This window comes from Oncorhynchus tshawytscha, linkage group LG26 (assembly GCF_018296145.1).
Source record: "Oncorhynchus tshawytscha isolate Ot180627B linkage group LG26, Otsh_v2.0, whole genome shotgun sequence".
Lineage (NCBI taxonomy): Eukaryota > Metazoa > Chordata > Actinopteri > Salmoniformes > Salmonidae > Oncorhynchus > Oncorhynchus tshawytscha.
The window spans coordinates 14,472,147-14,490,973 of NC_056454.1; the positions used below are offsets into that span (position 1 = coordinate 14,472,147).

An 18,827-nucleotide genomic window follows, 5' to 3' on the forward strand; every position below is an offset into this window, starting at 1 on the left:
GTGTTGAACACTGAGCTGTAGTCAATGAACAGTATTCTCACATGGGTTTTGCTTTTGTCCAAGTGGTAAAGGGCAGTGTGGAGCGTAATTGAGATTGTTTCATCTGTGGATCTGTTAGGACGGTATGCAAATTGAAGTGGATCCAGGGTATCTGTGATGAATGGTGTTAATGTGAGCCATGACCAGCTTTTCAAAGAATTTCATATCTACAGATGTGAGTGCTATGGGGAAATAATGAAGTAATTTAGACAGGTTACCTTGGTGTTTTTGGGCACAGGGACTATGGTGGTCAGCATGAAACATGTACTGTGGTATTACAGACTGGGCCAGGGAGAGGTTGAAAATGTCAGTGGACACTTTCCAGCTGGTCAGTGCATTCTCTGAGTAAATGTCCGTATGGCCCTGCGGCTTTATGAATGTTGATGGTCTTACTCACATCAGCTATGGAGATTGTGATCAAATGTCCGTAGCCACGTCAGTGTTGCTTGCCTCGAAGCGAGCATTGAAGGCATTTAGCTTGTCTGGTAGGCTCGCGTCACTGGTCAGCTCGCGACTGGGTTTCCCTTTGTAATTCGGGAGAGTTTACAAGCCCTGCCACCTCAGATAAGCGTCACAGCCGGTGTAGTAGGATTCAATCTTAGTCCGGTATTGTCGCTTTGCCTGTTTGATGGTTTGTCGAAGAGCGTAGAGGGATTTCTTATAAGTGTCCGGGTTAGTGCCCCGCTTCTTGAAAGCGACAGCTATAGCCTTTAGCTCAGTGCAGATGTTGCCTGTAATCCATGGCTTCTGATTGGAATATGTACGGACGGCCACTGTGGGGATGACTTCATTGATGCACTTGTTAATGAAGCCAGTTACTGATGTGGTTAACATCTCAATGCCATCGGATGAATCCCACAATATATTCCAGTCTTTGCTATCAAAACAGTCCTGTAGCTTAGCATTTGCTTCATCGGACCACTTCTGAGTTGAGCCTGTCACTGATACTTCCTGTTTGTCAAACTGGGAGTACACCGGCAGGGCGTATTATTTAATTATAAATCTGATTATTTCACATAGCGATGTGGGAGGCTTAAAGGCTAGCTAGCTGGCAATGTTTAGCCAACTTGCAAGGGAAGACAAGACAAGAGACTCTTATTTTGCTTTCCCAACAAATGAGAAGACAGCAAGAAAACCCAATAATCCACCCCAAAAGTTATTTTGTTTACAAGTAATAACTTGTGATTACAGGCTATTGAGAAATGGTAGAACCTGCTGTAGCCAACTAGCTAGTCATGTGCTTTTTTTCTCTGTGACCAAAACATGACGTTCTGTTTTTAGATGATATGGGAATGAATACACAAGCAGCATATCAACCTGGGATAATGTTTTAGGCTACACCAATAAATATACAAATATTTTGTCAGGCATATTTTTACATTATAAATCTGATTATTTCACATGAGATGTCAGAAACTAAAAAGGCTAGCTAACTTGCTTAGCAAGGCTAAAGGCTAAAGCCAGCTAGCCAGGCTGCCAGCGAGCTACTACTAGCAAGGGCAGGCGACTCTTCCTTGTTTTCACAAAATGAAAAGACTAAATGAAAAGACATTGTTATGAATGGGATTGGGACCGGTAAGGATATCATGTTACCCAAAGTGGTCCGCTACTCCAAAAATCCCTCTGCACTCACGCGCGCACGTAGATCAACAGAGTGGAGCTTGTAGTAACCTTAACCCTAACTCTAGCTTCATGTCAACATCCCGGCTCAACCCTAAACCTAGCCTCAAAACTAACCCTAGCTTCATATCCACTTCCGGCTCAACCCTAATGCTAACCCTAAATCTAGCTTCATGTGTATGTCCCGGCCCACCCTCCGCTGGGTTTGAAGAAAACGGAAACATCTGGTTTTCAGGGATAGAGTATCTTCAACCTAGCTTCCTTTTCCTCCGGATGTGTGTGTTGGATGTGGGGATGCCTGCTACGTTAGTTTACATCAAACCTAACCCTATCTTCATATCCACTCCGGGCTCAACACTTACGCCAATCCTAACCATAACTCAGATTAATGTCCACATCAACCTTAAACCTAGCCCCAATCCTAACCCTCGCTTCACCTTTACATCTCGGCTCAACCCAAGACATAACCCTAACTTCTGTCCACTAAGCCTAAAAAATAACCCTAATTAACATTTAATTAACCCCACCTCCCACTATATTGCAGAAAGGTAGGCCTCACTTGAAGCCTGACCTAGAGTTAATGTGCTTTTGAGTAACATCGGCAGAACGGTTGCGCTAGAAACAACATTTGGGTATGGGATCGTTCAACAGATGCATCCGATGAACGGAACCCTACAACCTGACCATGTGAAATGAATTGAAACTTGGTCCCACAGAGAACAAGGCCTTTCTTCCATAGAAAAGCATTACCTATAGCCCTCACATAACCATGACGCATCTGTGGACTGCAATTGAGCTAGCTAACCGTGCTTCCACACAACTCATCATGAGCTAATAGGGATGAGTTGAGGTTCAGTTGATTATGGAAATGGCTTAATTAATCCTCACCATGGTTCCTCATTCTCTCCCAAATTCTTACGTAAAGACTTAAAACTCTGGGTATTGTTAAAGAGTGTTCCCATGAGGCCGTACATTGTATTTCAGCTTCCTGTGATTACAGTAAGTGACTTAATTGGGGGTCATGTGGGCAGTTTCGAAGAGTTATACATTGTTGAATCTTCCCAAATTGTACATATTTGTGACCCAGGGTCCATCATGACCCGGCATATGAAATTGGAAGTCAATCGATCCAAAAGCAGTTTTTTCCTCCATTGGACACAATGGCGTTGCAGTTCTAGAAGCTAAGAGGCTTGTGAGAATTCATTCTGAAGAGAATATTGGTTGAAAAAAATGTATTTACTTGAAACTGTCTGTCTGTCTGTCGAGAGGGGGGGGGGTGGTATGTGAGTCACATCTCATTGAATGCAATGTTTTGACAAAAACATCAACACTGTGACACTCATCGTTTCCCATTGACTGCCATGTATTGGCATAAGCGTCAATTGGTTGACACTCATCTTTTCCCCATTGAACGCAATGTATTAACATAAACCTCAATTTGTTAACACTCGTCTTTTCCCATTGAGTGCAATGTATTGACATAAGCGTCAACCCTTTGACACATCCTTTCTCATTGAATACAATAGAATACATTGTGTGCCCTGACACTGGGACAAGAAATCTTTCTGACTGCTCCTGATAAAATAAAAGGCCCACGTTAGAAGTGCGGACGAATGACAGCATCTCCATGGGCCTTTTCGAAGTTCTGTGAATTTAGTAAATCTATGCTGGTTTGAATAACATCAAGAAAGCAGAATGAGGGGAGGAGAAAACTCTTGAGCTTTGATGTATAGGATTGAGATGTGATGAGGTCTGTTCAAAGTGAGTACAAAGTAGTGTTAAGCTGCAAAAAAAAAAAGTAAATGCAGCTTAAGTCAAGGTTGGGAAGCTGAAGTAACAGGAGATGATGAAGGAATGTCCTGCCTCACCCAAAACGAAGGCTAGAAGATGAAACGCTGTCTGGCATAAAAAATAGATGCTTCGTTGTAAAGGTGTCTTGAGTTTTAAAACGCATTTTTGTAACTGCTACATCGTGAAAACGTGGAGGTACAGTTTTAGAGAAGATCTACTGTGATCGAAATGGTCTCATGTTTGATTAATCAGGTGATCATGTAAGCGCCTGCTCATTATCTATTGCAAAAACCTACCGTGTTGTATCCCCATCTATTGTGTTTATGAATAGTGAATAGTTACAACCATGTGGCTTTGAACATGAAGAGAAAACAACATGAAATTGGCAATGCTACAGACGTCTGCTCTCAGAAGTGGATCTGAGTTTGAGTCATTGATCTGCTGGTGCCGTATTGCCACAGTTAGCGCTGAGAGCTCGGCTTTCCTCTTAGGTCCCATAGAGGGGAATAAACCCCATTGACATAACTGTGGGAATATTTGCTTTTCACCCTGTCCCTTACAGCTTTTAATGCCTTCATGGTTTTTCTGTGAGGTTTTATTAACTCATTGTGTTTTTTTTTAAACCTTTACTTAACTAGGAAAGTCAGTTAAGAACAAATTCTTATTTTCAATGACGGCCTAGGAACAATGGGTTAACTGCCTTGTTCAGGGGCAGAATGACAGATTTTTACCTTGTCAGCTCGGGGATTCAATCTTGCAACATTTCGGTTACTAGTCCAACTCTCTAACCACTAGGCTACCTGCCATCCAGTGCAATTTGAATGCATCTCATTGTGTAGTGGTTATCCATTGGGGCTGTTACAGCACTGCGTATCAGTGTGGAATTTTGTTTTGGTTGTTGTTGTTGTTGTTGTAAGAGGATCCCACTGGGTGCCATGTCTCTGTGCTGTGTCTGAGTGATTTGTCTCTGTTGCAGGTCCAGTGCTCAAGCTGCAGCAGCGAACCCCTCGCCGGCGGGGCCAGCAGCCCAAACTGCTGAACAGCCCTGAAGACAGTCTCTATTACAACCAGCTAAATGTGAGTTCAAAGTGGTGATAAAGCCCTTTGTCTGACTTTGGTTCCAGATGATAATACAATTAAATCTACCTGTGCCAGACCCTTGAGCCCCACCCCCACGCTTCTCTGCCTCTTGTCTTGAACATGTGCTTATGCTCTTTATCTGTTGCTTTCATGTCAGGATGTCTGCCTTCACGGTGAATAATTGATGTGGTTTATCAAAGCTGAGCAAGATGGATGCTTCATCAGGCTCACTTGAGCCCTTTGATACAAAAAAATAAATATGCTGTGACTTCTGATACTATCAGCATCTGCTCTCATTCAACACAAAATCACTTTGAATTAAAAATGTATGACTCTCTGCTCATCTTTTGACTGTGTGCTCTTGGCCCTTTCCACAGAGAAATCTGGATTACCAGGGGAGCAAGAGGAAGCCGAGAGAACTTGGGTAAATAACTGCTTTCCTTCCTACAGCAACTCTAAACAGAGCAGGCCCTTTGTGGAATAGTAGAATCCAGGAATGGATTTTGTTTTCCTATCATGTAAATTGAGAGCTGAAAATAACCACATTTTTTTTACGAGCTCCTTTGCGTCATTAGAGAGGGCGACATATTAAGGCTTTGTCAGCATGCTAATTTTAATTGTTGACAGTTTGAATATTTGTAAACCAGGTTTATAGGCGACCAAGTCAATGTCATATAGAAGAGGCTTAATTCCTCTCTGCCTTATCTATGTTAGATATCATTGCTTTCATTAACGGGATTAAACTGACTACATTTTCTGTTTTGAAATGTTTTAAGAGCCGTCTTAACATTTTCCCTCTCGTAATCTTCCTATCTTCAACATCACAGCTAAATCCAAGTGCTGGACAAAGTACTACAAATTACTGTCACCGGTGGAGTCAATCCCTGAGGAAGGCTACTCCACTGGGGCCCCTCCCACCCTGTCAAGAGGGCCACTCTTCAGTCAGAACTGAGCTACAACCCCTGTCAACTGGTAAGAGTCAAAGAGCACTAGCCAGACACACACTGAAAGAACATTTCCTCCATATGCACCATGTATTACAAGTACCAGTGATGTACAACAAGAGACCAAAGCAAATTATTTTTAATTATTATTATTTATTTATTTTAATTATTTTTAAGAATGACTAATGATGCTCCCCATGTACAGGTATGTGTGTATCTGGCTGATCATGAACATTTCTCATGAATATAGTTCCGCTGCCATGTTTTACATCAGCAGTTCCTTGTACATTGACACCTCCCCCACACACCTCTCAATTTAGTCAGATAGGCTCCAGTAATGTAGGGATTAGTTATGGTGTCGTTCATTCCTCTTCTGGCTTGTTTTGAACAAATCTGGTTCACACGAGACTCATGTTAAAATAAATATTTGTCTTTCAAAACCATGACAAAATGGTACAGATGTTGCATCCATACATTAAAAGTCAACGACAAATGCACGTTTGTGGGAAGAAAATGACAGTGCTGTTTAGCAGTAGGGGAAAAGACCAATGAAATCATATATTTTTCTTCTATGAAGTTTCATTGTCAGGGAATATTGTACAATAAACCCTGACTAAGACTCCCCTAACAGCAAGCTTGAGCCAAAGTAGATACTGTAGGAAAACAGCTCTATTTAGAGAGTACGGGTGGAAATCAGTCATGGAACCAGACTCTGAGAACTAGACATTTGCCCATCCACCTCATTCTGTGCAGACCAGGGCTAGCATTCGAAAGGAGTAATAGTGTCATGATCGGTGTATCAATTCTCTGCTCACTGTGGTACACTAAATTAAGTGTATCAATTCTCTGTTCACTGTGGTACACTAAATTAAGTGTAGCAATTCTGTTGTCAAGTCCTCTCCCTGAAAAGCTGTATTGAGAACATAGAGGTATACTGTAATGTGAATAGTCAATATTATTATTTAACCCTTTGCGGTTAATTATTCAACCCCTTGCAGTGAATTATTCAATAATGATTGTAATATGTTATTTTTTTATCATTATACCCAGAGTGATCAAAAGTTCGATGCTGTGTACTAGAATCTCCAAAAATTGTCTTTCACTGACACAGAGCTAGTCGTAACTATGAATTTCCCCCAAAGTATAGGAATTTCCTTTTAAGATGTGTCGGAAATGCGGGGCTGGCAAGTTGATTTGTGGTGGGGGGGGGGTTAATTTGCATATCATTTACTGCATCTCCTTTTGTTGACACCCCAGGGCCCAAGCCAAGATTTTGATCTGAATAGGAAGAGTAGGGGGGTATGACTAGTTAAATAAAGGTTAAATAAATCAAATAAATAAAAATGACTGAAGATCCCTTCCTCCTTATTCTTATTCAGTGAGAAACACATTAGAGCTCTGCCGAAATAGCAGGACCAGCCACAGTCAGTCCAGGTTCTACTCTGATTCCTTTGGGTTTTCAGAAGCCCTAGGTGGCCATCAGAGAGCAAGACTACTTACAATACGGGTCAGGACTAGGTCGAGTTGCATTCAGGTTTTGTGGGACTTTAAAGCTAACATGTTGTATGGCTTTTTTCACATTGTGAGACATACTGTACTAATATGTACTAATAATGTTATTCATACCTGCGTACATTTTATTTGCCATATCTTCAATCTAAGCCTACTAGAAAGTCTATGCCCTCATGCCTGGAGGAAAGCTAAAGTAATTCTGCTACCCAAGAATAGTAAAGCCCCCTTTACTAGTTCAATTAGCCGAGCAATCAGCCTGATACCAACCCTTCGGAAACTTTTGGAAAAAATTGTGTTTGACTAGATACAATGCTATTTTACTGTAAACAAATTGACAACAGACTTTCAGCAAGCTTATAGGGAAGGACATTCAACAAGCACAGCACTTACACAAATGACTGATAATTGGCTGAGAGAAATTGATGATAAAAAGATTTTGGGAGCTGTTTTGTTAGACTTTAGTGTGGCTTTTGACATCGATCATAGTCTGCTGATGGAAAAACGTATGTGTTATGGCTTTACACCCCCTGCTATATTGTGGATAAAGAGTTACCTATCTAACAGAACACAGAAGATGTTCCAAGTAGAATCAAGAATTCCTCAGGGCAGCTGTCTAGGCCCCTCACTTTTTTCAATCTTTACTAATGACATGCCACTGGTCTTGAGTAAAGCCAGTGTGTCTATGTATGTGGATGACTCAACATTTTACACGTCAGCTACTACAGCGAGTGAAATCACTGCAACACTTAACAAAGAGCTGCAGTTCATTTCGGAACGGGTGGCAAGGAATAAGTTAGTCCTAAATATTTCATAAACTAAAAGCATTGTATTTGTGACAAATAATTCACTAAACCCTAAACCTCAACTAAATTTTGTAATAAATTATGTGGAAATTGAGCAAATTGAGGTGACTAAACTGCTTGGAGTAATCCTGGATTATAAACTGTCATGGTCAAAACATGTTGATAAAACAGTAGCTAAAATGGGGAAAAGTCTGTCCATAATAAAGCGCTACTCTGCCTTTTTAACAATATAATCAACAAGGCAGGTCCTACAGGCACTAGTTTTGTCTCACCTGAACTACTGTTCAGTTGTGTGGTCGGGTGCCACAAAGAGAGATCTCGGAAAATTACAATTGCCTCAGAAAAGGGCAGCACAGCTGGCCCTTAAATGTACATGGAGAGCTAACATTAATAATATACATGTCAATCTCTCATGGCTCAAAGTGGAGGAGAAATTGACTTCATCACTACTTGTTTTTATAAGAAGTGTTGACATGCTGAATTCACCAATGTTTCTGTTTAAACTACCTCAAACACCCATGCATACCCCACAAGACATTCCACCAAAGGTCTCTTCAAAATCCCCAAGTCCAGAACAGACTATGGGAGGTGCACAGTAGTACATAGAGTCATGCCTACATGGAACTCTATTCCACATCAGGTAACTAATGCAAGCAGTAGAATCAGATTTTTTTTAAAGATAAAAATACACCTTATGTAACAGCGAGGATTGTGAAGAGGCACACGCACAGACACACATATACATGATAAGACACACACTCTACACATGGATGTTGTATTGTAATATTTGATAATAAAGTGTTATGGGTAAAGTGTTATGAAATGTAATGTCATGTAATATTTTAAATTGTTTATAACTGCCTTAATGTTGCTGTACTCCAGGAAGAGCAGCTGCCTTGGCAACAGCTAATGGGGATCCTTAATAAATACAAATAGTGAGTTGAAAGATTATTGCTGGTTGATAAGGCAGAATCCAGTCTTGATTTAGAAAAGCTCTTCTGTTGTTTAGGGGCAGCATCAGAAAAGAGTATATCCAAATTTCAAGGACCAATAAGATCTGTTTAGTTCCTCTGTCAAAGCTAAAAGCATATTTTTGTATTCAAATTGTAAACCTTTTCTACCAGAGCGGATTATAAATGAAATGCCCTTTGAGATTGAAAATTTGGCTGAAGAAAGTCAAACTAAGGGAATTTATATGCGTGTACTGAGATACTCAATCTCTGATAATTTTACGGCAGACAGTGACATTAAAATGAATAGTTGACTATTAGTTATTGAACCTCACCAAATATTTATATAAGACATATACGTAAATTGCATTGCAGTATTTTACATTTCAACACGACGCAGAGGGATTCATATGGAAATTGCAAAATTGCAAGGAAAAAAAGGGGCCTATAATGTGGTGTTGGCGATTGTGCAGTTAGTTCAAAAGCACTTCACCTCCGGTTGTACAGCGGCGGATCCAGCAGTAATTAGAATACTGCTTGTGCATTACTCCCATACTGGGGATATTTCGTTCCGCTGAAGAGCCGGCTGAAATAGGTCACCACAGCACCCTGTAGTGTGTCTTAAAAGTACACTGAATCAATTAAGTGTGATCATGCGCCCTTGATAATTTTGGCCCTGTTTTACCATGGAAAGGAATTTGAAATAGGCTTACTTAGTTTTAATAACAAGGTTCGACTATGGTGATATATGGTGCTGTGAGTGGGTGTTAATTTCCCTCATTCTCTCTCTCTCTGCCAAATGAAGTCCCTGGCTGACTGCCTGCCTGAGCATGTGAAAGGAGGTGACCTGTGGATGTGACAACGTTGGGTACTTGATTATGTATCCGGTACACAATGTTACACTGTTTGTTCTAAGCTTACAATATGCTTGCGATGGTATGAATGGTATGGATGGGAAAAGTAGTCATACTGGTGTTGGACGGACAGGTGGACACCAACCAGACGGAGCAGATCTCAGTGTGTGTCTGTTAAGTAAAGGATCGAGGCCTGTCACCTGTTTTGTTTAATACCTCTTCATAAACCCCAGCTGCCTCCTGTTTTTCCCCTCATTAAATCTGTCTGAATCTGGGGCAACAGAGGACTCCTTTAATGTGGTTAAATCACCACTGATGCCATTTTCACTAGTTGCTGCAAACACTGCATTTTCCACCTAAAAACATTCATATCAACCACATTTCATACTACCGCTTTCTTTCTGATATCTCGAGCTCCAGCCTTTTACAAATTATGAAAAGCTTTTATTTTCCACGGGAGCACATTTACCTTTTTTTCACCTAATAGTGATGTCTTACTTCAAAGAGTGAACACAAATTAGGGCAACGTTGTCCTGTTTCTATATCCTTTGAGTTCAAAGGGAGAGTTTTTGAATATCAATGTTTCTTGAGCAGTATTTGCAGGCCCACTCTGTTTTAATGCAGTTTATGTCCTTTTGAGATACAGATGTTCAGCATTGCATTAAAGAATTTCAGCAGAGACTCTCGAGGACGGTCCTCGCAGGCCTTACCCTATGATGCTCTTAGCAAGCTAATGATTGATGCCAAAGAAATGGACAGGCATGAGCGTCAAACAGATGTCAGATGTGTTGAGGGTTCTGTGCAAAAGAACATTCCCTAAAAAGTGCATTAATAAAGAAACTGGTTGAGCAGGGGAGAGAGGAGAGAGAGCGAGAGAGAGAGTAAAAGGGATAGAGGAAGAAGGAGATAAAAGAGTGTGTTGAGTATGCACATCAAAGGCCTTTTAATGACAAGGGATGCCATTAGAGTTACAGTGGCTTTTGTTTCAGCTTCCTCACACCTGCAATTTGTTGCGGGCATTCTATGCGCAGTTTGAGTTGCTCACATTTGCATGAAGAGAAAATGTATGCATGAAGGGATTTCCTTGAAACTTTTCCCCTGTCATTTGGGTAGCTAATGACTGGTTTTCCTCCAAAGATTTGTATTTGAAAAAAACGAGCATTCAACAATCAGGTTACTTACCCATGCAATAACATAGTAAGCTAGCAAAAGACTAGATACAAAACAGCGTAAGGAAACAACATTCATCCTATGTCCTACGAAATGTGTTTGGCTAAGAAGTTTGAATGCCTCTGGTGTTGGAGTGAGGTTTGACAAATCAGAGCGTGAAATTCTGATTAGCCTCTCTCAGCTTGTGGAATGAACGGGGCACTAGCAGACTGGGCATGGCCAAAGGTGTGTAACCTGTTCTGTTTTGCCTCGGCACTGTTCGCCCAGATGGTGGGACCAGCTGCCATTAGAATAAACGCTGGGCGGGTAACAGTGTGAGAATCACTGTGGCCTTGCTGTAGTTTGGGAGAATAAATGGGGAAATCTGTCTCTCTGTCTCTCTGTCTTTCTGCCACTGCTAAGAGAAACAGGATCATATCACCTAGGGCTTCATGAAATAATCTCCTTTACTGTCGGGCACAATTATACATTTATGCTTCTTATGAAACAAGATAGACTATATATGCAAAAGTCTGTGGACACCCCTTCAAATTAGTGGATTTGGCTATTTCAGCCACACCCGTTGCTGATAGGTGTATAAAAATCGAGCACACAGCCGTGCAATCTCCATAGCCAAACATTGTCAGTAGAATGGCCTTACTGAAGAGCTCAGTGACTTTCAATGTGGCACCAGCATAGGATGTCACCTTTCCAAAAAGTCAGTTCGTCCAATTTTTTCCCAGTCAACTGTAAGTGCTGTTATTGGGGCTATCTGACCCACTGCATAGTGCCAAATGTAAACTTTGGTGGAGGAGAAATAATGGTCTAGGGCTGTTTTTCATGGTTCGGGCTAGGCCCCTTAGTTCGAGTGAAGGGAAATCGTAACGCTACAGCAGATTCTGTGCTTTCAACTTTGTGGAAACAGTTTGGAGAAGGCCCTTTCCTGTTTCAGCATGACAATGCCCCCGTGCACAAAGCGAAGTCCAAACAGAAATGGTTTGTCGAGATCGGTGTGGAAGAACTTGCCTGGCCTGCACAGACCCCTGACTTCAACCCCATCGAACACCTTTGGGATGAATTGGAACACCGACTGCGAGCCAGGCCTAATTGCCCAACATCAGTGCCCAACCTCACGAATGCTCTTGTGGCTGAATAGAACAAGTCCCCGCAGCAATTTTCCAACATCTAGTGAAAAGCCTTCACAGAAGAGTGGAGGCTGTTATAGCAGAAAAGGGGGAACCTACTCCTTACTAAAGCCCATGATTTTGAAATGATACGTTCGACAAGCAGGTGTCCACATACTTTTGGTCATGTAGTGTAAAGTATAACACAGAATATGTAAATAAGAGAACATGAGTAGTGAGAACTTTTACATACAGTTAGTTAGTCTGCGACAGGTGCTTTTGTCCCTGCCTGCTTCTCCGACAGCGTAATTACTTGATATGATATGCCCATTTCTCATCTTTCCTGGCAGAGCAGGTTTTGACGCTGAGAATTATTGTGGGAAGGCTGAGTTACCACACACAGGGTGGGCTGAGAGAATGTGAAATTACTTTCCCCTCCTTCCTTGACCTTGGGCCAGCCTGCACATTGACATGGGTTTTCTCTTGAATATGCAGAGATCCTCTCCTTCATAGGTTGGGGGAGAAAAATGTGTTTTATCGCATTGCAGGAAAAATCTTGAAAATTAGAGAGACCAAAGTTGGAGTTCTTCTATGTTGGAGGCTGTGAACAATGGCAGCTTTCTGTCAGAGAGCAACTTCAAAGGTCTGCTGAATGACTGCTCTGAGTTATACTTTCTTGTAGATCACTGAGGAAATTCACAGATGTTTTCTCATACGAGACACCATTATAGCGGCTCAAGTACCCAGTAGCCTCGAGCACCTCTCTTCTCGCGCTCCCCCACTCCCTCTCTCACTCAGCCTCCCTCTCTCTCATGTCTCTTGTGTGAGACAGATGTGGAACCTGCTTTCTCTCCAACTGTCCAGAGAATATGAAAAGTTAAAAAAGGGTTCACGTTGTTGCAATGCCCCCCAACTACCTCAAAGCTGCACTTCTCACTGTCAATGTATTTAATGTTATAAGACCGGATGCAATGCCACTTTCACTTACTCCACAGACAGTATATGCAATTTTCTGGGAAATAATTGATACTGAAATATGAAACATGCCATATTAATGCACATATATAGTAAAATGCTTTTAATGTAGATGGAATAAGCCATTGTGCCTGGAATTGGAGACATGTTATCCTGTGTATTTCAATGTTTAATTCTTTGGACTTGAAGTCAACTATGTTGAAGTAATACAAAAGGAATGAATGATGTATTATAAACATTATCACATTTATATTGAACAAAAATATAAACGCACCTTGCAACAATTTCAAAGATTTTACTGAGTTACAGTTCATATAAGGAAATCAGTCAATTGAAATAAATGAATTAGGCCCACATCTATGGATTTCACATGACTGGGCAGAGGCTCAGCCATCGGTGGGCCTATATAAGCCCACCCATTTGGGAGCCAGGCCCACCCACTGGGGAGTCAGGCCCAGCCCATCTGAATTAGTCTTTTCCCCAGAAAGGGGCTTTATTTGAGACAGAGATACTCCTCAGTTTCATCAGCTGTCACAGGTGAAGAAGCTGGATCTGGAGGTCCTGGGCTGGTGTGGTTACATGTGGTCTGCGGTTGTGAGGCCGGTTGGACATACTGCCAAATTCTCTAAAACAACACTGGGGGTGGCTTATGGTAGAGAAATGAACATTCAATTCTATGGCAACAGCTTTGGTGGATATTCCTGCAGTCAGCATGTCAATTGCACTCTCCCTCAAAACTTAAGACATCTGTGGCATTGGGATGTGTGACAAAACTGCACATTTTAGAGTGGCCTTTTATTGTCCCCAGCACAAGGTGCACCTATGTGATAAATGCCTTTTAATCAACTTCTTGATATGCCACACCTGTCAGGTGGATGGATTATCTTGGCAAAGGAGAAATGCTCACTAACAGGGATGTATACACATTTGTGCATGATATTTGAGAGAAATACGTTTTTTTTGTGTATATGGAACATTTATGGGATCTTTTATTTCAGCTCATGAAACATGGGATCAACATTTTACATGTTTATTTTTGTTCAGTGTATATAAAAGTGTAAATCGCATGGCTTATCATACTAGTAACAACAAATGGTTTATAAGTCACCTTTGGTGGAATGGTTTGAATTGCTGTTATTTTTTATATCCATGTATTCCACTCTCAACAGTATAATGTCAACAGCAATTTATTGTAGATTTGTCATTCACCCCATGTGAGATCAGAGTTGTAGTCAGTAGTACATGCAGGTTGGTATTTTTTTGCGCACTTGCAGCGTCCTGCTTTTAACATTTACGCGTTCTCACCGTCTTAATTGCTATCCACATTGTTTTACAACGTTCTAATAAAGTGGAGTAATATAAATCAAACAAATTTACTCAACGCTTTGACTAGTGTTTGAACTGCCAGTCAGACTACCACACGTCATCTACAAGATGCATTCAAAGTTATACAATATATGTTTCTAGTCCTAATTGAATATATGACTCTTGTAAATGGAATGTTTCTGAAAAGCAATAATGAGTTGCTATTCCTTGAGCCATGGTCTAACTGTATACGAGCAAGCGCCACTCATATACGGCCCGGCCCCTCTTGTATTTCATAGAGCTCAGTGGATTAGAGGTAAAGTTATTGGAGCATAACGAATCCTATACACTACCTTTTATTATGCAGCAATAACACGCATAGGAAATTAGATCCTTATTGACCTGTTGTGATACTTGCTATTCATTGACCATAGTTGTAAATAATGTGTATTAAGGCACAGGCAAGCAAGCAGCCTATGTATTGCTTTGGAGAGAAACGGCCCAGCAGGACTCCCCCTTTTCCCCCATGACTGTGTGTAGAGCCGTGGGAGAGGACCGGGAACATTAATCCCTTCAAAGAAACAGATTTAATTCAAAATCAACCGCTCCAAAGTATTTGAGAGGACAGTGATTGTTTCTTCAGGGAAGCCTGATAAAGATGACTGCGTTGATATAGAAGAAAAGTCGCAGGGCTTTACAGTTGAAGATGACTAGGCTACAAGTTTATTTTTTTTATTTTTTACAAAAGTTTTGAAATTAGAATGATCAGAACCGGTAGTTTATATTGTATAATATGGATTGTAATTCTTATTAGAAAATATATGCCTTTATATGCCTGTATTAAACGTTGGTTTGTTTATTTGTTTTATTTAGGTCTAATTCATAACACTCGTTAATTATGAAGCGCCTTGAGGTCTTACGTGCTTGGCCACTTGCATGAATGCTCAACAAGCTCAAGGCGGAGATGCGGGCGGGGAGTTTGTTTCCACTTTCTTGGGGATGGTAAACTCCTCCTTCCTTCCCAGGCCTCTCTGCACTGGTACAACTTTTTAGGAAACACACAATAGAGACATCATACTCTCTGCCAACTTTGAGCTGGATCAATGGAGGGCTATCTAAATAGGTTATGGTTAATCATGCAGCAATACTATGGTCGTTTAGTGTTACATCAGTTGCAATTAGTTACTGGAAATAGCCTATAGTTGTTAGGCTACCGCTTCCAACTTATTTTTAACTTGGCAAGTTTGTTAAGAACAAATTCTTATTTACAATGACGGCCTACACCGGCCAAATGGGATTTCCAATTACGTCCGGTTGTGATACAGCCTGGATTCGAACCAGGGTGTCTGTAGTGACGTCTCAAGCACTGAGATGCAGTGCCTTAGACCGGGAGCCCAACCATACATTATCCGACAGTACATTTTGCCACCAGTGGGTAAAAGTACATTTATGCACTAGAACGCTAATGACAGCACAATAGGCTTCTGGGGTTAACTATCAAAGAATGAAAGAAGTGAAGCGATGACACTGAAATGCCTGTAAGCACGTATAAACGGTAACCTTATTCAAAGAGATGTTTTACAGTGGTCCGCCACTTGATAGTTTATCAAGCATTACATATCAAAAGTATTTTAGTTCCATGGAAACAAGTTATCAACATCATAACTGTTTGTTATAATAAAAAACATTTTATTTTGTATTTTGAAACACGAGCTTTGTGTTGAGTCACTAGATTTGGTCTCATTAGCTACTCCTCTTGAAGTTATCAAATAGCTATTCGCCAGGAGATCTCGAGAGATAACAATGTCACATTGTCACAGAGGGTCCTGCTACAAATCCTTAATTACAAAAGAGGATCAAATGACTACAGCATCCAATACCGGAGTCTCCAGGCGGCATGGGGGTCTTTGATCAAGAAAATCCAATTATTTGTGTATATACATTTCCCACATAGTGATTACTTCATTAATTGTCCCGCCTTTATCTCCACCCTTCCCATCCCCCCCCTAATAATCAGCTCTTTTATCCAGACCAACAAACACACCATAGGAGCTTTGTGGATTCAAAGGATTTGCTTTCCCCTCTCAAAGAGCCGCTATTCTTTGATGATTGGGCAGCGGCAAACTTCAAAGTAACAAATCTTATTTCTGACTGGCTGGCGGCCCACCAAAGTCCTTATCAAATTCTAAGAAGTGATCCCTCACTCTCCAGATAGTCGACGGATATCTCGAGGAGAGGAAGTACTGAGTGTGAAGACCTTACCACGTCAAGACATTTTTCTACGATTTTACGTTCATCTCAATTCGTTTTATTGTGAGTTGTTTTTTTAACAAGAAGGAAGAGGACGTTCACCATGGCAGCAGTGGCTGTACTGCGGAATGAAACACTCCAGGCTTTTCTTCAGGTTTGTTCAAAAGTTTTTGCTCTCGAGTTTTTAATTTGTCCTCAATATTATTGTAAGTATATGGTAGTTTAAATATTTGTTTAGAACACGCGTAATACGCGTGTGTGCGCGCGTAATGGACATTATACCCGATTCATATCCTATAATGACTGAAATGTGGCTTTATGAATTACTTACAGTATGTGGCGAAATGAACGGCTTGGATGATTATGTTACAACTCTATGTTTATTTTGTAGGCATGAGAGTGTATTGAAACTAATATTAGGCTAATGTCGTTTTAGTTCACGGAGCGTCAAACGTGGGTCCTATGCCGTTATGACTCTGTAGTCTTTAGTTTAGTCAAGTTTAGAGCCAAGTAAACACATAATTGATAATGATTTGTTTTACTTATGCAGGACCGTACTCCGAACTCTTCACCAGAGAACTGCAAACACTCTCCACTGGCGCTGTTAGCTGCCACTTGTAACCGGATCGGACATCACCACGGATCAAGTCCGGCAGATTTCCTACAGGTTCCTTATGACACTACTTTAGGCTCACCATCGCGAATTTTTCATCCTTGGAGTAACGAGGGGAATCCTCAAAGCACACTCTCTAGCAATTCTACTTTTGGACTATCTAAATCCCAACTCCACATCCAAAGCTCATTTACTTCCCACCACGAGCTCCCGCTCACCCCCCCAGCGGATCCCTCATATCCCTATGACTTTTCTCCTGTGAAGATGTTACCTTGCTCCATGCAGTCTTTGCAGTCCTCGTGCCCACCCACGTACGTCCCTGCTGTAACTTATGCAGCGCCAACTGCCATGCAAGGTTTCGTTACCGGACACTCTGGCCTTGTGCACCAGCAACAGAGACAGTTGTCCCCTAACACAGGGGAGGATATTCCGTGGTGGAGTCTCCAACAGGGAAACCACGTCAGTCACCACTCAATCACCACTCAATCCCTAGGTCACCACCGTTTCCAACTGCAGAGGGGCTTGGTAATGGGACATACAGACTTTGCGCAGTATCAGACTCAAATCGCTGCCCTCCTTCACACCAAGTCCCCCCTTGCAACAGCTCGAAGATGCCGGAGATGCAGGTGTCCAAACTGTCAGTCATCCACCTCAAGCGATGAGCCCGGCAAGAAAAAGCAACACATATGTCACATACCAGGGTGCGGGAAAGTTTATGGCAAAACTTCCCATCTCAAAGCGCACCTGAGGTGGCACTCGGGAGAGCGTCCATTTATTTGTAACTGGCTTTTCTGTGGCAAGAGTTTCACCAGGTCTGATGAGCTTCAGAGACACCTGAGGACTCATACTGGGGAGAAGCGTTTTGTTTGTCCGGATTGTTGCAAGAGGTTCATGAGGAGTGACCATTTGGCAAAACATGTCAAGACACACCAGAACAAAAAATCTAAGTGTCACGAGAAGACACTTGATCTTCACGTTAAAAGGGAAGATTTGAGGAACATGTAGTAGCCTACATTAGAGTCTATTTGATTAGTAATCAAGCTATACTAGTGCAATATAAGTCCTTTACTTAGTTTAAGTACAAAGTGACATTTTTTTTTTTTTTCCTTTTTTCCTACATCCCGAAAAACGATTTCTCTAACATTGCTGTTCTGTTGTAGCACATTTTTGTATATATGACATCTGTCTCATAAAGTTAAGTTGGGATCCTGGAAAACGTACTATAATACCCCATGAGCAGGTGGTGTTCACTGTCTATACCATATCAAGAAAGACACGTTTCAGCTTGTGTTTTGATCCATTTTCCTTGTGGAAGATTTCACTTTCGTGTAAATAATATTTAATAGCTTTTGTTGAATGATAGTGTCCGTTTTTGCTCTATGTAGGGTGTTTTAGCATGCTCTTTAAAAGATATGCTATTGTTGATATGACCCGAATACTGTGTGAGAATAAAAAAAAAGAGAACATTTCCCAATGTCAGAATTAGTCTCCTTTAATTTTCCATAATAACATATTATCCCCCCCCAAAAAAACTGTACTCCTACATAACTTTCACACTATGTGGTTACCTGTGTAAGGACTTGCACTTTGATCCACATCAGTTGACGTCAGTTGACCATTGCTACTGCTCAGACGGAGAATGCATTAATAATAGGAAAAGTTGTATGCCATAACTGTAACCCGAGAAGTTGGTCAAACCAATGATTAGGATTAGGTCCTGACCTGGACGAGAGGTGTTGGCATTTCCAGCAGCCAAAAGAGCGTGTAAAACCACCGTCATATTTCTCTGAAAAGTTATGATTTCCTTATCATGAAACC

General features: G+C 41.3%; 1 protein-coding gene and 1 pseudogene across 1 annotated transcript; both read left to right on the forward strand.

Moving 5' to 3' along the window:
• The window catches only part of LOC112224997, a 100,925-nt pseudogene extending 95,263 nt beyond the window's left edge, over positions 1-5,662 (forward strand).
• A 10,541-nt stretch (positions 5,663-16,203) lies between these two features.
• LOC112224916 (transcription factor Sp5) lies at positions 16,204-18,477 on the forward strand. Its single transcript, XM_024388515.1, has 2 exons — positions 16,204-16,550; positions 16,947-18,477. The coding sequence occupies exons 1-2, from the start codon at positions 16,500-16,502 to the stop codon at positions 18,012-18,014; spliced, it is 1,119 nt and encodes a 372-aa protein (XP_024244283.1). The 5' UTR covers positions 16,204-16,499; the 3' UTR covers positions 18,015-18,477.
• The last annotated feature ends 350 nt before the right edge of the window (positions 18,478-18,827 follow it).

Excerpts from the sequence above, each read along its gene's own strand:
- LOC112224916 (XM_024388515.1), top strand. The coding sequence starts at position 16,500 with ATGGCAGCAGTGGCTGTACTGCGGAATGAAACACTCCAGGCTTTTCTT. Across the intron at positions 16,551-16,946 it reads CACTCCAGGCTTTTCTTCAG|GACCGTACTCCGAACTCTTC; the intron begins GTTTGTTCAAAA and ends TTACTTATGCAG.